Raw genomic sequence first — 23,234 nt, 5'->3', positions numbered from 1 at the left:
TCAGTAGTGAGGTATACAGAGTCCACATGTGGCTACAACTTCAGCGCACACAGACGTTCACATATGTGGGAGAAGACGAAGTAGGGGTGGAGAAACAAACTTTATTTGGGGCTATAGTTTTTCTGCTGGTTGCTGTTTGATTTAAAAGGTTGGAAAGGAATGTGACCCAGTGAAAGGCACTTTGATTCGTTCACTAGGTTGTCAGTTTTATTAGAGGTGCTCTATATGGCATCGGGCATCTTTTATAAGGTTGCGAAGAACCCACCAGCAGGCTTTGCAAAATCATAAAAATGTGAGACTTCAGTAAAAATGAACAGCTGTTATTTTTCATGTTGTGATACCTTAGTTGTTTTTTAAGGCATCATTCATTCAAACGTATGAAATAAAATAGTCTATAAATACTTTGTAACAGAGTTTTCTTTATATCACTGTTGTTTGTTGATTCCTCTCAGGATATGTTTTTCCCTCGCTACTTTTTTAAAAAAAGTTTTCCTCACTACATTTTTGTAATGTTTGCTTTTTACACTTTTTACACTATTTTTCCAACCATTTCATAAAAGTAAAGAAAGAAGCCAGAAAGGATCAGGAAATTTGGATTTTAAAAAGCTGGTAAAAGTTGCTTATTTGTCTGTTTTAATGTGCTGTGTTACACAGAGGCGTAGGCTACTGCAGGAGTTGGGAGATCAGAAGATCCCCTTTCTGGGACCTGCAGATCGAGGCTTTCAGCAACTGGTGAGTCTACTTCCAGATAATGGAAATATTATCTAGATTTTTCCTTAAAAGCACTGCAAGAGTGTTTTTAATGTTACTGCCTGCATTCTCGGATATTTAATTGAATTAAAACCTGTTTTGCATGTTCTGCCTTCTTAGTGGGATTCCAGTTACTCTGGCCTGGTGTTGAGGAGATCATGCTCGCTGCCTGCTGAGCTGCACGGCCGTGTGCAGGCAGCTCTGCTCACCCTCAGGAAAAAGGGCTGCCTCCTGAAAGATCTGGTTCGAGTTCGTGACCGAGATGTTTTCACTGCCGTGTCACGAGCACTAATAGGTGAACCGGGCCACACCTATCGCTATCTGGACACACGGCTTTTCGCTATACCCTGGCACAGTGAGGACACTGAGGTCAAAGGACAAAACTGTTGTGAGCCTGATTTGAGAGCTGCTTGCAAGGCATTGTGGGAGCTTAACACCTTCTTCTGCTCTGATGTGTCTCAGCTGAAGGAAGGAGACAGGCTAACGCAATGTGCAAAAGCAGAGGCAGAGGCGAAACTTGGTGAAGAGGGGGAAACAGAGTCAAAACACAGTGAAGACTCAAAGAACAGTGAAGGAGGGGACTCAGAGTCCAGACAAAGCGAGGAGGGGGACACAGAGTCCAAGCACAGTGAGGAGTGGGACATTGAGTCAAAGCACAGTGAAGAAGGCTGCTCTGGGTCAAAACAAGAAGGGGAGTGGGAGACAGAGTTTAAACACAGTAGCGAGGAGGGAGAGTCCTCTCAAGTCAAACAAAGTGAAACTAGTGCTGCAGGAGCTGCAGAACACACTGAAGGAAAATGCTCCGGCTGGCCTGACGAGGCCGTCAGCGGCACAGAACCTGAACCTGTGGGACTAGAGGCCCAGGAGAAGCATGTGGCTCAGCAAAAGCACAGCCTGTCATATTACCACATTCAGGATAAAGAGGAACGTGCAAGTGGGCAGGGCTGTTCCCAGCCCAGTCCTAAGCAGGTATGCACTGGTCCAGTCAAGTTCAATGTCACCTTACTCAACTACATGGACCCATCCCAAATGAGCCAGCTCAAAGAGGAGCCATACTATGGCATGGGGAAAATGGCAGTAGGGTGGCACCATGATGAGAACCTGATCACTCATTCGCCAGTTGCTGTTTACAACTATAGTTGTCATGATGACAAAGGTAAGGGTTCAAGTAAAGTATTACACTTGTCATAGATGTGCATAAAAGGGAATCTGTAGTTGATGGCAGATTTAACACTTTAGGCTTTTCTTTAACTTTTTATCCCTTTAATCAATATTTAGCCAGCTAATCTTTTGCATTTTGCTCCTGAAAATTAGTATTCATCTTCCTCTTCCACTAAAATATCCATGCCATCAACTTATCTCTGTTGCTTTATGGTGGATCAGATTCAGCTAACCTTGTGTGTTATGGCCCTACAGCAGCGCTGTAGCAGCTGTAGACATGGCCTCTGGTGAGGCAACCATCTGATCCATCTATGTGATAGTGTCAGGGCATTATCAAATGTCATCACCAGTTCGCTTGCTGACAGTCTTATCACCGCCTGAGCGTTGGGAGATCACAGACATTTGAATCTGAGCTCTTAACACCCGCTCAATGGCGTAGTTTAACAAACAGGCCTTATCACACACAGCACATCTCATCTAAATCATTTCCCCAAGAAATGATCAATGTGCAATTATCTGATATGGAATAATGAGCCTGCTTTGATAAGTGTTCCTTGACTCTACTGTATGGATAATACGATGTTTCCTAATTACGGATTGTGCAATCTCTCAAGAGCTGATAGAATTTGCTGATTGAGATGATAGAGAGATAGAGAGAACTTTGCTTTCTAGACAATATGTAAAACAAATTATAGGACACAAAACAGCTATATTAAGAATATTTAAAATAGCGCAGATCTTAGAAGGTTCTTAGTAATTTGCTTGTATAAAACTGAATATGGTCAACACTCTCAACACTAATGACTTCTAAAGAACCTTTTTGCTCATTGCACTTTGCTTGAACCTTATATCATCAACTAAATTAGTGAGTTTTTAAAACTATGTTAAAAATCCCTTGCGGAACCAAGATCATTGCTTGCTTTCCTCAAAGGCTGAAGTGAGAGCAAACATATGGAGCTACGATTAATCACATATACACAGTCTGAGTCTGGGTCTTGAAATTATATTTTTACAGTATTACACAGATGGACTTCCAACTGCTCTGACATCCCAATACTTTTTACAGCTGGCCTTTCTTCACTTGACTTTCTTAAGGAGAAACACCTGCTGCAGAGGTCTGCTTTAATAATTTGTTCTCAGCCATTTCAACTCTGACCCTGTGAACACAGGCTTCAAACGCTGCAGCGTAACACCTTGCTGCGCTTCGCAGCTATGTCCTCTGTAGTTCTGTGTGACCCCTCAGCTCCAGACTTTAGAAGGGAAACTGAAGAGAACTCAACAGAACTTTGTCCCAGTGTTTGGCTTAGCCGGCTGGTGCTTTTAGATCCATGTTCCTTAAAGAAAACATTAATGCAGCATGTTAGAAATCTTACATATACAGAGACTAGCTAGTTTACCTTACATATGCTTCTTTTGAGATACTTTTTTTTTTAATGTTAGCATCCTCACTTTGTTTTGTCCCTTTGACCTGAGAACGGTTGAGTTGAGCTGCTCTGATCTAAAGGAATCTGCCACAACTGAGTGTTTTCCGGCACAGAAGATGGTCTTCCACCATTCCTGAGGCCTCGGGGAGTACTGTCATTAGCTGGCTCTCAGAGCACAATGGCTGGAAATTAAGTTACTATTTATCCGTGCTGAGCAAAGGAAAAGGCAGCTATGGGGCAGAGAGGACCAGAAAGACTTTAGTATTGATTTTGCTGAAGGGTGTTGGCCAGCCAAGCCAAATCTTGTTTTCTTAGGATGCCGTGTAAGGATGGAGGGAGTGAGAGAAGAACACTGGAGGTGGAATCAGCAAATGGTTTCAGCAACAGCAATATCAGAGGATACATACTGTCCAGTAACACACTCTCGCACATTCGCTAAACAACATCAAGGGCTTTTATCCAACTATTTCCTCTTGCACAGCATAATGAGAGCATAAAGATCCTGTGCTAACAGCCAATGTGACCACAGCAACACGTATCATCTTTACTCGGACGTTAAGTGATTCTTACTTTCTGGAGACAGAGGCTTACATCTTACATCCATTGTTTGGGTGGTATTGATTTAATCATTGCACTCCATACTTTTAACCTAGTAATTCTTAATTCAATTTAATTTTATTCTATTTTCTGGCTTCTGTGATAAATGGACAGTGTTATAGTGTTTTAGCACTGCATTATCCACATATAGCAGTCACAGATTTAAAAATAAAAAAAAAAAAAATACTGAAATGATCTTTATGTTAGACAATTGGCAGTACAGCCTTATTAAAGCCATGTATTTTAATAAAAAAAGTGTTTTAAAACTAATGTTTATAATCTATTGTATATGTGGGTGAAATTGTCAAACCAAAGCCTGAAACGTGAATATGAAAATAAGATGCAAATGTTACAGTGAGCTGAGCTTTGTGCAACTGACAGGTGAGGGTGGTGAAGGAGGCAGCGCTGAAAGGGCATGCTGGAGGATTGGGCTCAAAGTAGCCTGGGACATCCACACACCTGGCCTGATGCTACCGCTGGAGTCTGGAGACTGCTATTACATGAGAGGTACTACAGTTTCTCCATAACCACACACACAGAATACGCACATGCACATGTTAACATGTTGCCCAGATTCAGTGCCATGTCTGAATACGGAGGAAGCGATGCTTTCATTACTCTGTGTTTTAGTGTTTCTTGTACTTTGTCCCAAATGACCCATGCCAGCAGGATGCACTTCACTCTCACTTGTATGCTCTGCCCTCAATGTCTAATTCTCTCAGCAGGAGAAATGGAGCTGAGGTGTGTGTGTGTGTGTGTGTGTGAAAGAGAGTGGGAAAAAAGAGAGGTTACTTGGCTTGAACACAGGGCTTTAAGGTTCCATGAAATTGTGTGCATTAGAGAGGTTAGGGAAACCAAATGTTATTTTTTTGAAGTCCTGTGACCCATTGCTGACTACGTCTCTATGGGGAGAACAGACAGCGAGCCACAGGGGTGTAAATCATAGCTTAATGCTTTTGGCTGCAGCGGACACCTCCACCCTCCTCTTTTCGGTCCCATGGGTCCCTCCAAGCGCTCTCATATTTTCTAAGTGCAAGGACATTTATCCACATCACAGCAGAAGCCTGTGTTCAGATGTATAAGAAGTGAGGACCCCTGGTTGGATGGATGGGGAATTTATTATTTTATGAAGGCACCCTGTTTTCTTAAGTATGTAAGAATAGACATACAACACATTCTTGTGTTAACCCCAACTTAAACTGCTTGATGAATTATTGCACTTTATTTTAACACAAATAATTACTTTTGTCACTTTAAACAAAATATAGCTGTATACATAATTTGACTGGCATACATTAGCACACTTGAAACACTGTTTATGCATTATATTTATAAGGGAAGTAATTTGGATCCCATCATACTTTTTAAAAAGGTTTTGTCAGGGATGTTTGTCTAATGCCTGTTTTGACTCACATTGCCCACTATATCCCAAACTACCACCTGTCAGCCTTACAGCTACATTCATGTAGCAATCAATATATCAAATGATCTCTTTTATTTCCTCATTTTAAAGATTTCAGCATCCTAAGCCACTTACATGTGTGAGAAAAATGTATTTGACCTAGTGATTAAAGAGACTTTCATGTGATTAAAAGATTGCCGTTTTGATCCTCTCTGGATCAGATAACATCAATTCAGTAACATGTGGTGTCAGTTTTCTTTTTTCTTCTTTTTTTATGTAGACGTTGAAGATTTACAGCAGCTCTCAGCCACTGAAATTCCTTTTTTAACCATGTTAAGCACTTAAAGTTAAGGGGACCTAACAGATTTGATCTACAGGCCTTAAAAAAAGAGGTTTTGGAAGGATGAGCTGTGCTTTCTTTCTGAATGTCATTGATGATTTTTATGGAGATTCATTGAGTGTTTTTAAACCTCAAAACTCACAAGGCTTGTTCTAAATCTTTTTTTTAATGGGAAGCATTGTTGGATCTGTTAAAGTGAGTCTCTCAGAGAACACTTTGCTTTAGCAGGTAAGTACTGTTTTATGACAAGTTAATTGATCATCTCCCTGCAGTAGGTGGAGCATAACTGGTGAAATATGCAAGTGATTTATAGCAGAAAGACATAACTGAACCGCCATCCAAAGCAAAACCGCTTCACTCTTACTTTGAATCATAAACACATTAAAGATGTTGTCCAGATGCAGAAGTGTATGGCAGTGCTAAGGGCTTTGTGGTGTCATCAACATTACCACAGTAAATGAACTGCTGTTTTTAGCATCAGCAGAATGTATGCATGTCAACCTGCTACCTTCTTTGATAAAGTCAGTGGAAAGGCTGCTTCTTGATAAGCATTGGGTGTTAGTGAAGTTAAATTTTGCAGTAGACATGTTTACTGTCTGCAATATGACATCAGATCTAAAGTTCAATATTTAGATTCTTTTTAAAAGCCACACTAACAAGTCAGGAGGAACAGGAAGGTTTTAATGACTTCCTGAGACTGAGTCTTTGAAGACGCAACATTTTCATCAGGGAGCAGCAGTGGCTGTACCTAATATTCAGCTTGACAGGGCTTGAAGCCGACCTCCTTTAGCAGGATAAGATTTACAATAGAACCGTCAGTTTCAGGCCAGCCATGATAATAGAGTGATGGGCTGTTGTGCAGACCATTCTAATGGGACTTGACTGTCGCAGATCAGTGGGGATTTATGCTCCACTTGGTGAGTACGCCCTTGAGAGGCCAACTGCTCCGCAACGATAGCAGCTCTCACAGTCCTCGGCCGTCTGTTGCGTTGTTAGTCCACCTGAATTAAATACTTGGCACAGCGCACAAACATATGCACTCAGCTATAAATTTGCACAATTCGCAAAAATACACACTTACATTTACACCCACATTTAATGCACGGTTATCCCCGTCTGTCTCTTGTCACAAATACACACACAGAGAAGCCACAACTAAACCTAGTGTTAAAATATATTGTACCTGTGTTTCAGTGACATACACCCTACGTTAAGTAGTTTTTCTGGTATTAAAAGGAAACTACAATGGTATAACCGCAGACACTGTTATGTATTTTCAGCACCATTTGTTGGCGGCAAGCCCTTTTGAACTGCTAATGTCTGAGCTGCTGGAGGCAAATTGAATCACCATCATTTCCACCCAAATGGAATTTAGGTGGTTAAAAAAGAACAATGCAAGTCTTGACACTGGGCCTGTTCAATAATCTGATTTCCAGCTCCCAATGCACAGGGGGACCGGAGAAAAGAGTTGACCCAATATATTTAAAAGCCTGCTTCCTGGAAAAGGAGGACAAGTGGCAGCAGGCACAAGGGTTGAAAGAAAGATAAATATTTATTACAGTTATCGAGTTTGCCTCTACTCCCTCCTGATCCCACTGACTGCATCAGACGCGCCAAGAAAAGAGCAGATTGATGGAGATAATTTGTTATTGGATATAAACAGTTTTAAAGACGCAGAGTAATTCTGCCCAGAGACCTAATCCTTCACAATCTCATCAGGGTGAAGAAAACACCGGCAAGTTGTTTTGTTTGTCACCGTCTTATTTTTTTTTTTTCTCCCACCAAACAATAATATCTTCTTCCCAAAGCATTTGGCTGTTTGACTTTCAAATCATAGGCATTAGCTGGTGTACTCTTGCTCAAGGCGGGTGTAAATATGCACATGTGCTGTGAATGACAGCTCTGTCATGGCTAAATTAATTATTGGTATGAGGCAAATAATGGCAGAGCTGAGAAACATCTATACACACAAAGAAACACATGGCGGGATACACAGGAAACAGCACCAGGGCCTCTTTGTAAAGCTTGTGTGATATTGAACAAATGTTTGTTGGTATGGCTCTTCCATCTTGACAGATTGAGCACGATCTGGTTTTGTTTGGTAATTAAAATTATAGTACAGTGCTTCTCCTTCTACTTTATTCTGTGCTGGACCAAGTGAAATGTGTCTGAGTGTACACGCTTTGGTCAAATTCACTTTGTGCTTTTCATCTGTTGTTTCTGCTGTAAAATGAAAAAATAATTATTAAATATCATACAAGATGAGATTAATATTCTCTTGCTTTTGTATTTGAGCCTTTCTGTGCGCTCTTGATTACTCTCCGCATCACTGTTGGCATGTGCTGATGGTTTCCTGTTCACTGCATTCACCAGATGACCTGAACAGCACCCACCAGCATTGTGTCCTTGCTGGAGACACGGCACGCTTCAGCTCCACGCACAGAGTGGCCGAGGTGAGAAGTCAGACAGATTAAAGAGAAAAACACTGTTTTAAATCTGGTATGAAAATGTGGTATGGTATAACAATAGCCAAGGAGTTATTTTTTTTAGTTTTAAAAACATTTGGAAAGGCATCCCCTGGATTACAAGGAATACAGAAGACTTCTAGGTTTATTAATTGGGACCTCCTCAATGTGGAAGCTGTTTTCATATTTCAGTAGCTTTACCTACCTGTTGGTAATGTTTGTGATACTAGTTCTGCCTCATTCCTATCAGTGTTCCAGTGGAACCTTGAGCTACATCCAGTCACGGTGCCAAGAGGCCCTGTCCAACCTGCACACTGACCCCGAGACAGGCTCCCATAGCCTGCTGACCCTGCAGCCGGCAATTCTACAGCATTGTGAGGAGATTCACAATGAGGTAGGGACATGGTGGTTTACATGCCTGTGCAAGCTCATATGTCTTAATATGTGTGTATTTTCCATCTTTTTGTTGGATTTAGTTGTTTGTTGGTAAAATGGCAGTATTTAGCCAGCCATATGTGTTAACTTTTCAGTTTTTTTACTTACACACCAGAACTTAATTCCACAGGTACAAACAGCATTTGGAAATATCTTAGTTTAAGGACCTCTTGGAGTTCCCTACTGGAGAGATGAATATCCAGCAAAAGTGTTTACACAATAACATGGCAGACTTTGAAAGTTTTAATATATTTATCTGTGATTGTAAACCTCTCTGACACTGTCTGAGTTGTACTGATGCAGTAATCCTCACCCATCTGGTACTCCAAGGAGGTTAAAAACAACTAAGAACCATCTGCAGATATGATGATGATTTAATCCAGACAGCCTCACAGACAATGTTGTTGAATACAACGAAAGCATTCTCTACGAATAACATGGATAAACATCTAATTAAGGAATTGAGTGCATTAGAAAAAACATGTACTTGTGCTTTTTGCATCATATGAATTTAAACACCTGTAATGTATGTAAATCTAGAGCACGTACATACATTATAGCTCTCTGGCTGACCTATTACTCTAAGGGAGGGAGATCAGCCCAGACAGCAGTGATATAAAATGAAATTATCAGTGATTTAGATTCCCTCTATGACATGACATGCCCTCAGTCAGCCAAATTGTAAACTGCAGCTCACATAGTTTAACAAACAATGCAACAATCCAACAAATACAATGGCAAATCTTTAGTAGATGAAAGTGCCAAAGACTACAACCCAGAATAACAGCAGAAATTGATTAACAGGAGCATGTGGGGTAATGAGAACTATTTAGTCCTGGTTTGATTTCACTTTTCTTGCATCATGAGAATTAGAGATCATACTGGGAGTAGTGTGATGGCAGGTTAACGCTCTGTAAATAGCAGAATGGGAGCTTGCCAGCTTCCTGCCTTCTACTTACCTTGTTGCTACTCAGGGAAATGCCTACAATATGAAATCCAGGTTGTTCTCATTTGTCCTGGCCTTTGATGGATCGTAAGGCAATAGCCTCTCCATATGTTTTCTGAAGCTGGAGTCTTGGCCCTGTCCCCTCCCTAACCCCTCTTCATACAGAACAATGAGTGATGCTGGCTTGAGGTACTGAGGGATAAAGTGAGGTCAAAAAAAAGAGGAACTTGAGGGGGTCTGCCATCAACCTCCTGTGTTAGCTTGCCGCAGGCCAGCAGTTATTATAGCATCTCACCTCACCCACTTTACACCCCTTTGCCCAAAGTGCACATGCTAGCCGACGCCAGCACCGAGGCTCGCTCAGCAGGATGCCATGACAGATGAGTCTGACGTAAGGTTGTTTAAAGGTTGTAGACAATATTAATTATTCAGCTCTGCCACACAATAGGGCTGCCTGTGTCGGGAGAACTGGAGCGCTGGTTGAGCTAGCAACACCTGCTAGTTTACCACATAGCGCCACAGGACTACCATGCATAGGCCCTCACCAGGAGGGAAAGGCAGGTTTATTTAGGAAAACAGGGTACTATTTATACAAGAGTTGAAGACTTGGTGTGTGTGTGTAGATATGTGTAAGTGCTTAAGTAAGAACAGGGTGCTCTCAGGGGCTCGGGTCTATCCTACCTGGCTCTCGCAATGATCGATGTGGCCATTTGTTTGGAGTTGCCCATGAGAGCATAACACCCACCTAAATGATGTATTGTTGGTGGAGTTATTTATGATGCCGGCCCACTTTGGTGCTTGGTGCGTGCATATTGGCGCGGGTTGTGTTTGACATGGACGACCGAGGAGTGAACAAGCCTGAGACACACAGGCAGCCTGACCTGAGCAGCGCCTTTTGGGCCCCTCATTGAAATGTGCTAAACAGCAAGCTAGAACCATAGGGGCTGGGGGGTTGGCATATGTCAGAGCATGTGGGCGGGGCCTGTCGATGATGAAAAGGAGCCATCTGAGTTTCAGCATTTCTAGATGTCTTGTTGAAGTAGGGATTGAAGCAAGACAGAGACAGAATTGAAGAAAACTAAAGTTTCCACCTGTTTGTTAAGGGTGGTCTTCTTCACTGTCTCCTTTTAATTTTACTTGCTGTCTTATTTGGTGGGGGTAGTCTAACCTAGTGTCGCCACACAGCCCCCGTGTGCATGTTTGGCTTTGAAATGCTAATACCAGACGCAAATGTCTTGTCTCATTTAAAGCCACTGTGTCACTTCCCAGGTGGGTGTGTGACAGAGTGCCCTGAGGGACCCCTTCTAATGATGCTAGTTCCTCCACAGTAAATACAGAAGGGAGGGACAAGGTTTTCCCACAAGTTCAGGCAGAAAGTAAACTGTGCAGAAGCAGGTGTGTGTGACCTTTCAGTGTCCAGCTTTCAAGGCTCTTAAGTCTTTGCCTGGCTTTGAAACACCCTTCCTGAGGGGTTTATTATTGTAATCTTACAAATAACATCTGAAAACTGTGTGTATGTCATTTGTACTTGTTATTTCTGCTACATTTACAGCAACAAATAAAGTTATTTCTTTACTCTGGTATTCTATTGCTTATCCTGCGTTTTAAATTATAGTTGCTTAGTAATAGATAAAATGTCCAAAAGCTATGTATCTCACCTTCAGTTCAGTCAAATTATAGTTTAACCTTTAGCATTTTCTGCTGTTTTATTTAAAAGATTTAATTATTTTCATATTTGTATCATTGACTCTGAAATCCTCTCAGGTGGAAAGTAAGTTCCTAACATATTTTGTTTTAGGAATAACAAATGATTTTGAGGAAAAACAGTTTTTCTGTGGTTACATTATAACCAAGCGTGCGTATGAGCACTCATACAAGTGTGTGATGAGTGTTGGGTCACTCACTGAGATCGGAGAGCCAGTTATCCAGGCTGATGTTAGAGAAGGCCAGAATAGGTAAACAGAGGACGGAAGAGTGGGATCGATCACACTCTCATCAGCTCTCACCTCAGGGCTTCGGCTCGGAAATTGATTGGACCCGCTCAGGGAATACCGTGAAGGTGTTGGAAAGGAAAAAAAAAAAAAAAAAAGCCTCTTATTAAATGTGGAAAAAAGGCTTTCTTGGCTTTAACTCCAGAGCTACCGAGGTGGGTGGCCGCTCGACTAATGTGGAGCTAATGTGTAGTTATTGTGTCCATCACCTGGAGAGATGACAGGGAGTGCCGCAGGGGAGTCACTACCTCTCCTCTCACCCCCACCCCCACCCCTTGCCACCTCAGAGAAAAACTCGGCCTAACAACCACTTTCTCTTTCGCGCAGGCTTTCGATCTGTCTGCCCGGATAGGTGGCATTTAGTCAGAGTTCCCTGCTTGGCAACTCTCAGCTGGGTGGCCAGACTCACAAATACCAAAAAGCCAGTGGTCCTCAGTAGCTTTAGATGGCCTGCTTTGTGCCTGCCACTGGCCTGCACAGTGGGAGACAGGCAGCCATGTCAGCTCAAAGTAGAGACACAGGTTGGTTTCCTCTCACCAAAGGACAGGCAGACAATCAGAGAGACAGAAAGAGGGACAGACTGAGAGAAAAGGACGTCCGATATTGGCTCTCGTAGCTTTGTTGTGTGTTTGAGCTGTAGTGATCGAAGGGGAGTGGATTTGGAGTGTGTTGAAGGGACCATAAAGGATGACATTTCTTTGAAGGGTGGGTTGTATGGAGTGACTGAGAGGCTGCTGAGCAGCGCCACTGGCTGTGTATTCTCCCTGACATGCCCCAGTCCTTGCATGTCATCCCCGCTGTGATCAGAGCCTTTTGGGAGTAAATGGCAGGATGACTTTGTGCACAGCTTCCACCCCAGACAGGCCTCGCTCAGGTTGTTCGAGTAAATAATTCTTGTCCTTTGTTGTTTTTTTGAGGTCATGAGTGGTAGGTGACTTGCCTCATGTTACAGAGCAATGTCCAGTAAAAATGTCAACATATTTTAGACCTTAAGTTGGTTCTTAAGCATCATGATGTTGGAACTTGGACTGATAATAGTGTAAAATTGCATTACCTCTTTTTCAACCACTTTTTCACGTTCTCAGGTGGCTGAGAAGATTTTAAGGTGGATGCTGCTCTAAGCTCAAAACAAACCTCAAAGGCAAGAAGCGATTTATGTCACAGTTTTCTAGAACTTGCAAGCCAATACAGCTGAGTTCCTGATAAACATAATTTGTAAGAGGCAGGGATGGATGACAGATGATGGCACACACTGCTAAAAGAATCTGTACTTTTTGAATTTTTTCATATGCACAAGATGCATCAGGAAAAGAAGAAAAAAATATTCATACATAGCAGGAATTATATTTTTATTTCATGTGACCTCTTGAACAGAATTACTGCACTCAAACCTTGTAGAGACTGTTTGCATGTTTGCAGCTGTAAAGGCTCTGCTGTTCACCTTGCCTAATGCTCTGTTAGAAGAACAAAAACAAAATAGTTTTCAGAAAATAAACAATAGCATCTCAGTCCCATTTGATGTGCAACTCCATTGTATACAGCCGCACTCTGTGTTGTACAGTTGTCTGCGTCAAACTCAAACGAGGGCGTTCATTGTTTTGGGTGGGTTATGCTTTGTAGGACGTTTTTCGGGGGGAGGGCAACTCAGTGTCTCTTGTTTATGTTGGTGGCATTTGGGGCAATCTTTGACACACACACACTCACATGACAATTTTATGCAGAGACATTAACAAAGCTACTCAAACACTTATGCAGACAGCTACATGCAGGGCTGCAAACACACCGCCTTACATACAACACAGGTCCAAACGCACAAACACACACGCTGGAATGACACACTCAGAAGTAGCAAGGCTACACCTGGCTACGCAAAGCATCCTTGCGAGGATTAAATCAGCACTTCAAAAGAGCAGGAAACAAAAACACTCCCAGCGGAGGAGAGCGGAGCGGCTCAGCAGCAGAGACTGTCATCTCCAGACGGAGCAGGAGAAGAGGAGGAGGAAGAGAGTGAGGATAGGAGGAAGTGGGTGGAGTTTTCAGGTGTGCTGACTGGAAGGTGTATGTGTGTACAGACATTTTGTGAATGTGTGTGACTGTGGGAATGTACTGTAATGTTTGTATCTGTGGTTTTAAGGGTGTGACTTTTAATAAAGATGACCAATGTTTGTCTTTTGTGGTTGGACTATTCATCCTTCATGTAATACAAAAGGGGCCTTACTATCTTGTCTCTTTCAGACATATGAAAAAAAAAGAAAAAAGACTGTGTACACTTTTTATTGCATTTTGATATGCTGTATATGCAACAATTGAAAACAATGTACATTATGATGATTCCAACAAGCGGGTTTTTTTTGTCAGTATTAATATCTATATCCTCAAAGCAGAAGTGGGCTGCTTTGAAAAATCTAAAACGTTTAACATATTTTACTTTTTTTTTTTACATTATAATTCAAAGTGTTATTATGTAGTTGTCTTATGTCTGTTGTCCTAACAACCTCTACATAAGTCCATACTTTATATTGAAAATTAATTAATTCATTGTCATTTTGAAATGTACTGTAACATGAAGATGTTTTGTTCAGTCTTTCAAGATTTTTTTTTTCCTTTCCTTATTTTAAATGTAGCAACCTGACAGTTTTGTCTGGTATGTATTGTATGCAGGTTGAATTCGAATGGCTACGACAGTACTGGTTTCAGGGCCAGCGTTACGCCCGCTTCTGTAGCTGGTGGACCAGACCAATGGAGCAACTGGAAAAGGACTGGAAGCTCATGGAGACCATGGTGAGACTTCTATAACACTACTAGTTATAAAAAAACATACAACAGAGAAGTAGAACAATATATACCAAACCACTAAGTGAAGTAGAGTTTAATTCTAATTAAAGCAATTTCATTTGTTGCAAGCTTAAGTCGTGTACAAGCTTACCCCATGTGTAACTGCACAAGTTTCAAACACAGACAAAAACGAGCAACTTCACAACAATGAACCATTACTACTGTTTTTTTATCCGATTTAATTGGTGGAGAAAGTAGGGTACGACCTGAAAAGGTCGCTAGTCTACCAAAACAACCATGACAAACACACTCATTCATACCCACTCCAAGGACCAATTTAGAATCTCCAATTAAGCTAACATGTTTTTTTTTGGACTGTGGGAGGGAACATGGGACAACATGCAAACTCCACACAGAAAGATCAGATCCCAGGCTAGCTTGTGCACTCCTGAGTTTTGTAGATGTGGAACTGACTGTAAGGACCCTGTTTCTGCTCCCCGAAGGCCGTGTTAGCTGTGCAGTAGATAATGTAGAAAATTACAGCAATTACTCTTATTTGACAGTATGTTAACAGTGAACTATATTGTGAATAAAAAAATAATTTAATATATTTCTACTGTTTTATTTAACTAGATAAAGTGCTACCCTATATCTATCTATCTATCTATCTATCTATCTATCTATCTATCTATATATATATATATATATATATATATATATATATACTCAAAATGCAGTTTCTTGCAGAAACTGTGTTAGTGATCCGCTGTCCAGGGAGGATGTGTTTTAACTAACATGATGGAGTGACTAACTTCTCACTAATTAAAGTTGTGTCATATGTTTAGTTGCAGCCTCATAGAAGTTTTATTACAGAGAAACTTGGGCACACAGCTATTACTTAGACACCACTATGAAGTAGTCATATAATGATGTCAAACTCATCATTATCATAAAATCACATTAGTCAGAGCTCTGACACATGGGCACACACTTGTGAACACATACAGATACATGCTTGGTCTTGCTTTCTTTTGACAGTTAGGTCAGATTCTACGCAGTCCCTTTCTTTTGGTTGGATTTCCAAAAGTGTGCGTTCATGTGTGTATGTTCAACAGTCAGACACCAGAAGCAGCAGGGGGCACTCTTGTATCGCTGTAGCAGCAGCACAGTCAACGTAAAAGCTGTGCTTCTCTTTTCCGCTCTCTGGTCCCTCTCTGTCTCTCACCCACTCCTGCTGTCTCTGGGAGCTCTCTGTCTCTGTCAGTGTCGAGCGCTGAGCAGTAATCACATCTAATGCTCAGGCGGGGATAAAGACCGGGGCTGGAGGAGAGCAGTGCCACTGCTGCCGCTGCTGCTCAGCTCTAGTCGTAGTCTCTCTCTCGCATAGTGGAACAGCCTGGCAGAGGGTTGGTGGGGGGATTTAGTAGACAGGGGGCTAAACTCATCTAGAGCTCCACCTCCGGGTCCAGATAAAGTGTGCGATTCGGACCCGTATTCAGAAAAGGGCATCAGTGAAATGTGAAGTTTCTTCATCTCCATCTGTGTGTGTGTGTGTCCTTGTGTTTTTATGCAACCAAATTTCTTTCTTTTTTTTTTTTCATTCCCTACTAACTTATCAACAGACTTTGTACAATGGAGGCCATAAAATATAAGACATTTTTTACAGGAGAAAAAGTTTGCAGTGAATAAAAATAAGTATGCAGTACATCTGTGACAATGGAATCGGTTGTTGTATTTTTATATTTTTATTTCTTAAATTACATTGACATGCGTTTGTAGTAAAATTAGCTTTACAGATTGTATTCTTTTAGCAAAACAAAAAAGAAAAAGTAATTATTTACAATGTCAAATCACAGAAAACAAGCTCGTCTCCTGCAGAAATACATATTGAACCAATGCAAAAGTAATACTCTGGTGAGTGCATAAAGGAAATGATTCACCGTTGTGATGGAAGACAACGTTATTGCTTTTGCTAGCAATATTTACATACATGCATCGACCACTGATATGCTGATGAAAAGCACTCCATAGATGTGACTTATAGATTTTTCTTTGGGAGCTTTTGATAGCTGTGGCTTTTCTCCTGTTAGATTAAAACCCGTTTTTCTAAATTACTTTGAGTTATTCAAATGATGCGAGTTCCCCCTTTCACTTCTTTATTGCATATATTTTACATTTTGAAGCTGGCAATTGAGAGCATAAAGTAATTTAGTGAAATACAAGTGACCTACTGTGTGCGGATGCTGTTTACAATTTATTTATTTAGATATTTCTGTTGCCTGCAGAGTATATTTTAATACAGCATTATTTTTTCCTTTTTCTTTTTTTTTTTTTTGTCAAATCTGATACCAGCGTGGATATTTTAAAATAACAAATATATGTTTATTTAAATAGGCTTTATAAAATAACACCGTAGTGTTTTATACACTGCTGTAGCAATAAAACAGCCTATTGTTTTATCCTGCTAAAATAGTAATACAAACCGCCAGGCTTCCTCTCTTTATTGTCATATTTAGCAACAGTGTTGTGGGATACATTGGGCTGCGTTTGTTAGTCTGTATGAAGAATATTGCAATATTGAAGGGGGGGTGGCTCCTGTTTATGGATACTGTCTCTCCCTGGGGCTCCTTCTCTGCTCCTCAGCCTGTTGTCATGCAAATGCTCATCCTTCCATTTGAATGACATTCTGATAAAATACATAAATAAATATATGAAGACCCCAAAACCAAACAAGTCCACTTGCTTGCTTCCCTCGCCTCTTTTTTAGTGCCTCATGAATTCATGTGGCTCCTTGATAGAAAGAGTTGGGTTCCTGAATAATCTTCAAGTGTACTTTATGTGATTGTACAGCGAAACAAAATGTGTGTATGAGTGTGTGAAGGTAAAGGAAGGTAGAATAAGGGCATTAACTGAAAGGTTTTACATTCCCTTGTGATCCAGGGTGCTGAAGTCTGTTTAGACCTGCCTGGCTCGGAGCCTTGTGTTCCCTCTGGACTCTATCGTAGCTATCGTACAGTAGTGACATTTTCTTAAACTAGCAACAATGAATGGCTTCTGTTTGAGTGACAAAAGGCAGGGAGTCTTGGCTTTATGCAGAAGATTTTAAATACCGGTGTGGTATTTTTTTTTTTTTATCTTTCCTCTTTTCACTGTGGGGGAGAAGTGACAGCGAGCCCATGAGCACATTTTCTCTTTTTTTCCCCCTGTCCTCTGTGTGTGTGTTTGCGTGTATGTGTGAGCCATTGATGTTAATGTATGCACTCGGCGTGACTTTAATTGATTTAGCAGCTCTGCTTGCACAGTACAGCTTTTTCCCTAATTTGTCACTATCCTGACTTCTGTGGCTGCTCATCTCACAACTTCAAAAGCTGGCGGATGCAAAGAGATTTCAATGCACTCCGCCGTCTTCTTCTTCTTCTTCTCTCTCTCTTTGTGTTCTTTCTTTCTCTTGTGCTCTCCCTCTCTCGCTCCTGCTATCTCGCCGTATCTCTGTCTCTTTCTCACACTTTCTCCCTCATTTGACAGGAGAACGAGCCTCGTAGATGGAAATCTTTTCAGCACATATCAAGGAAATTAATCTACTTTCATAATAAATGGGATCCACTCAGTTGAATACATTTGTATACTTCAAGATGTACAAAACAGGAAGTGGTATCGAGGCCATGTCTTTCTCTGCTCTGTTCACCTTGCCTGTCAGTCCCTGTTTTCCGACAGTTTGGTCACACACATAGACGCATATGCTACGTATATACACAGTCTCCCTTTTTTTTCTCTCCCGGTGACAAAATTTACTTCCTCTGATTTATAATGGAGGCTGGCTTTTGCATGCATGCATAGTCATGTGTTTGTGCAGAGATGCGCTCGGTGACCATTTCATCTTCTCCCCTCACTGTAATAACAGTCCTCGGAAACAATCTGGGCTGCAGAGGAGGGCAGCGCTGCAATCATACGCCGCATGGCCCGGTCGCCATCAAGAGCTGATTAGGTTATTGAGCAAATGTGCTGAGGAGGGGTCGGAGGAGGAGGCGGTGAGCTGTGGGGAGAGTCTGTAGAGTCAAGAACACAGAGGGGGAGGTAGAGAAAAGTGAGAGTGGGATTGTGTATGTGTGTTGAAGAAAGGTGGGGTGGAGTATGCTTGTGTGTGTGTGTGTGGGGGGGGGGGTCAATGTAAATGTTATTGCTGTGTGAGCTCATTTGATCAAAGTCCTGGAAAGGTTAAGCGAATCCAATCTGGTTTTGTATGGCAGAGTGGAGACATAGGCGCTAGGGAAGAAACCCCCAGGACGGAGAATGGATTATCATATTGGCGCTGGAGTAGCAGGGGCCTCAGACGGACAGTTTACTCTGCCCGTAATGCGTTTAGACAGCAATTGGCCTTAATAACCTTTATTGACTTCAGCGGGTCAGTGCCAAGAATCTAATTATCAAAGTGTATCAATTTCATTGGAGTTTAGAGTTGCACCGCTCAAAATAATTATTTTAAGGTCGAGCTGGGGCAATTAATCCCCTCTCCACTTATTTGATGGCTTTGTAAAACATTATAAATGTTATGGTTTCCTGTTGTGCATTAAATAATTTTAGGGCACAGATTTTTTTGTAATGCATTTTTTGGAGTGCTGGTCCAGGTGAGGAGCAAAAAGGCAATATATTTTCAAAGCTAGAGGCTTCGGCTGAATCATGATGCCGATGTTTACCAGCAGTCATTTTTCTCATTTTTCTCTTTCCCTCAGCGTTTTACTTCCACAGTTGGGCTGAGTTTTATATCTACTTTATATGCACACATGGTACCCAGATTAATTATAAGTGTGAACTAAGCAGTAAACTGTTTAAAGAGCATTTTTATTGCTCATTATGAAGCCATTCATTATCTCTTACATTAAATCACATTGTGTTTATGCATCATATTGTTTTGCATTAAAGCGCCAAACTGCCTAAATAGGCTTATATGTTTATTATAGTCCAATTCTTTGCGGTTCTTATGCACATTAGTGTATGCGTGTCTGCGGATGATGATTTGTTTGCATGTGTCAGTTTGTCTTTATGTGTACGTGCAGTGAGTCCACACAGTGAGTGTAAGAAGTAAATGTTCAGCTGCACAGTAATTTATCCATCATTGACAGTCAATATGTACTGTTACCTGGATAGTAGCAGCTGTGTTTTCTTATCACGCTACATAGACTAGAGGCCTAATCCACACGTTCTTTATTGCACGGCCTTGTTTACCCACAGGTGCATATTAGCTTGCCTGCTTTGCCCTATTTAGACATAGCCGTTTAAAACAGAAATTACTCAGAGATTATTGTTATTATTCATTTAAAGAGGAAATATATGGCTGATAATACATTTTACATCACGCAGCAGCTTGTGTTTGGAAATATAAAATGAAAAGAAGCAGAAAGAGACATGGAAAGACAGCGCAAGAAGGAGAGAGGAGAGAAAATGTAGCAGTGCAAAGGTATTTGCAATTCTCTTTGAAGTCCCTATTCAACAGGGTAAGCTGAATTTTCGGCAGTGCCTGATAGTGTTTCTGCGTAAACGCTTAAACCCCTTTAGAGAATTTTCATGGGCAGATACGCGGTGGCTTGAAGGGAGCGTTTATGTTACCTGGAGCCAATGCAGCCTGCAGCTTTGTACCTAAAGATGTACACTTGTGTTGAATGGAATCCCATAGAGGTTTGTCTAGGACCGAATCTCACCGCAACATCTTTGTAAGCCGGAGCGAGAGAGAGAGAGAGAGAGAGAAAAAAGCTCTGAACAGGTTTTAACCCTGTGAGTCTTTTGCTAAATTCTAATAAATGAATGGTGTCATGGAAGGACAAAAAGACTGTGACAGACATGCTTATAAAGCACACATTTTTAAAGTTTATTGTAAGTCTACAGTTTGCACATGGACAAAACTGTATTGGTTATTGTTGCTGCAGTTTTATTTTGGTGTATATAGTCAGTTATATTTTAATGTTAGTTAAATAAAACAGCTCACATACATGCAAACTTGCTCACTCTGGCTGCTCTTAAAATTATTAAACTGATCCTTTATAATGTATTTGAGCTAATTTTGTCCCAGTACCAGCTTGTATAGCTCATTGTCCAAAGCCTGTATGTGGGATGACTGTGGAAATGAAACATCTTTTCTTTTTCTTACTTTGTACCCATGACTGTCAGCTACAGTATTGCAGATACTGCATCTTTACAGTGCTGCTGTGTTGAGTTTTATTGACAGCAGTTGGGCTAAATTATGTTGTTTGTCTGTTAATAGTGATGTTGACAGTGTTTTTACTCTATCGGTGGGCTTTGAAGGCAGCTTGTCTCATCTTCTTAGAAAACAAATGAGCACTTTACAGAGACTGATCTGCCTCATCCGCTTAGCTGCACCCTCAATCCTTGCATTTATTTTTTTACTTGCTTATTTACTTACTTATTCATTTGCTTACCTCTGTATGGATTTGGCTTGATTCCACCACCTCTACCCGCAGCCACCCCTTACTCTTCTTCCTCTCCTCATCCTTGGCCCCGATCAGCAAGATAAGCCTTCAGAGGAGGGGAGATAACATCCATTAAAGTGGTAAAGAGGAATTATGGGGCAGCCCAGATTAATCACTGCTCGGTTTAATCGCATTCGGTGTGGACGGCGGCGTTGGCTGCAGGGCCCAGCTTCTTCCTGTGTCACACCAACAACAAAAGGGAGACTGGAAGATGCAAGGATGAAGTGCATGATTGTTAGAAAGTGCCTTGATGGGAAAGAAAGTGTGGAGGGAAAAAAAAAAAAAGATTAAAGAGAGATTTCAGAGCATCTCATAGCGAAGCCCACCCATCTTCAGCTGATGAGAGATATTACTACTAACCAGCACTTGACATATAATTATTCTACTACTTTGATCCAGGTGTAATTGTTTGCTCTTGCAGGCAATCATGTCACAGTTGTTAAGTAAAGATATTGTCACAGACAAAAGAAAACACATTGATTTGTTAGTGAAAGCAAAGAAAAGAACAGAAAACCTTTTTCACTTGATGTATTGTCTATATGACCAGAGCTTTTTTCATATTCCTCGTGTTCAGAAATAGTAATATGCATATTGTAACTTGATGCTAGACTATGAGCCTTACTGAACAGAAATAGAGTCCTCATACTTTGAACTCTGCACACGCACTTTTAATAAAATCATTTAAATCTGAATATAGATCCTCATCAGGTCCCGAGGTTGATATTCTTATTATTATTTATCTGCACGCCAACTCATATTCATTTCACATTTATTTGCACAGCCCATAATTACAGTCACAGTCTCATGGGACTTTATTTTGCCCACACATAGTGAAACAATAAATGAAACCAATTAATGAAAATGAAAACAGCCATCCCCAACTGTAGCAGCTCAAAATTAATAATAATAATAATAATAATAATAATAATAATAATAATAATAATAATAATAATAATAATAATAATAATAATAACAACAGCAACCTCAGTCAAGCCCTAATTAGGGACAAATATAAAGGATAGAGTTTTTAGGTCCTAAGTAGACTGTCTGTTTTCTGGTATTGTTATACACATATGAGGTCAGAAACCACAAGAAAAAAGTGGATGCTAGCAGTAAACAAAACAAAAAGTGGCACAAATGTCACTGTGATTATAATGTACACTTTTCATGTAGGTAGAATTTTCCTCAGGTGGTAGCAGGTTGCCCTTGATCACACTGGCTGATCGACCCATAACCTCCCTACATTTCTGATATGTCTTTGGGCAAGATGCTGACCATATAATGTTTTATTAATGTGAGAGTTTGTGTGTGTGTGTGTGAATGAGTGGGTTAGAAACATGTTATAAAGTTCCTTGCCAACCTAGCAGAAGTTAAATAGCCATTTTAAGTCTGAGCCCATTTTACTATCTTTCTATCTATGATGAGAACAGACTGGAAACTTAATTTGTGAGCAGTCATTTTCTTCAAAACTTTTACTAGTAAACTAAAAGAACAGGTACTTATACTTTGATCAGTGCAAAGGATGGTATGATTTTGAAGGAAAAACTTGGTTTAATTCCTTTCCTTAAAATAACAGCGAAAAAAAAATAGTGTTGATAATTGTATTATTTTTTTTTCTTATTTTGGAGCAGCTGTATGGAGGATTTTGGATGGTGGATCCGGCTTATGAAATGAGGAAAGAAGGTTGTGGCATTGATAGGTGTCTGAAAGAGAGAGAGAAAGAGAGAGAGAGAGAGAGAGAGAGAGAGAGAGATCACAGTAAAGATTGAATTTGGAGTCATAGCTTGTGAGATAAAGTAAATAGAAAAGAAATTAAAAGCCGATGCTGTAAACAAGGGGATGTGAGTACAGTGAGAAGGAAGTTCAAGTCCTGGGAGTATTGTGGGAAGTTTTCCTTCACCTTTCAAACAAAGGCATGTAAGTCCAGCAGAGATCAAATGTGAGATCTGTCATGTAAAGAAAAAAAAAAAGCCTGAGAAGATTTTTTTACAAAACATTTTTTTAATTAACATCAGTCGCTTACATTGGTTGAGTTTAGAGTGTCCATTCCTCCACATCGTGCAAGGCCGCTGCGATACAGCGGTCTGATAGGTGCTGCTAAATGGGTGAGATGTAGGACAGTGTAATTAATGCTAGTCCTTTTGCGAGCCCCGCCTCGCTCTGCTGGGAGTGCCCGATATAGCACTCATTAATTCCTATTTGTGTGTAATGAGAGGGTCATGTTAGATGTAATAAATGGCTCTTTTATTTGGGCGAGAGCTGTAGGGCAGCATCCTTCTCTGGCTAACAGTCTCATAAACACCCTTAAGCTGCTCTCATCAGCCTCCCTGGGCGAGAAGCAATCACACATGCATATAGGAGAGAAAGTAGACTGGGTTTGTGGAAAAATCAGGTGTTTAGAGAAACTTAAGCAACCTCAGTAAATTCATATTTCTTTTGTGAGGAATTAATAAGACCCCATAAGTT

The 23,234-nt window shown here is 40.8% G+C and overlaps 1 protein-coding gene across 1 annotated transcript in view; it reads left to right on the top strand.

Moving 5' to 3' along the window:
- Positions 1–23,234, top strand: part of fto (FTO alpha-ketoglutarate dependent dioxygenase) — a 119,876-nt gene that overhangs the window by 19,654 nt on the left and 76,988 nt on the right. The window contains exons 2-7 of the mRNA XM_041990100.1: positions 655–732; positions 871–1,906; positions 4,314–4,439; positions 8,048–8,127; positions 8,390–8,533; positions 14,173–14,292. Of these exons, the coding sequence (XP_041846034.1) occupies positions 655–732; positions 871–1,906; positions 4,314–4,439; positions 8,048–8,127; positions 8,390–8,533; positions 14,173–14,292 (1,584 nt within the window). The remainder of the gene's footprint in view (positions 1–654; positions 733–870; positions 1,907–4,313; positions 4,440–8,047; positions 8,128–8,389; positions 8,534–14,172; positions 14,293–23,234) is intronic.

The sequence above is a fragment of the Melanotaenia boesemani genome, chromosome 1, assembly GCF_017639745.1.
Source record: "Melanotaenia boesemani isolate fMelBoe1 chromosome 1, fMelBoe1.pri, whole genome shotgun sequence".
In the NCBI taxonomy this organism is placed as follows: Eukaryota; Metazoa; Chordata; class Actinopteri; order Atheriniformes; family Melanotaeniidae; genus Melanotaenia; species Melanotaenia boesemani.
The sequence above is the reverse complement of the archived record's forward strand: the minus strand, read 5'-3'. Positions and strand labels throughout refer to the sequence as shown.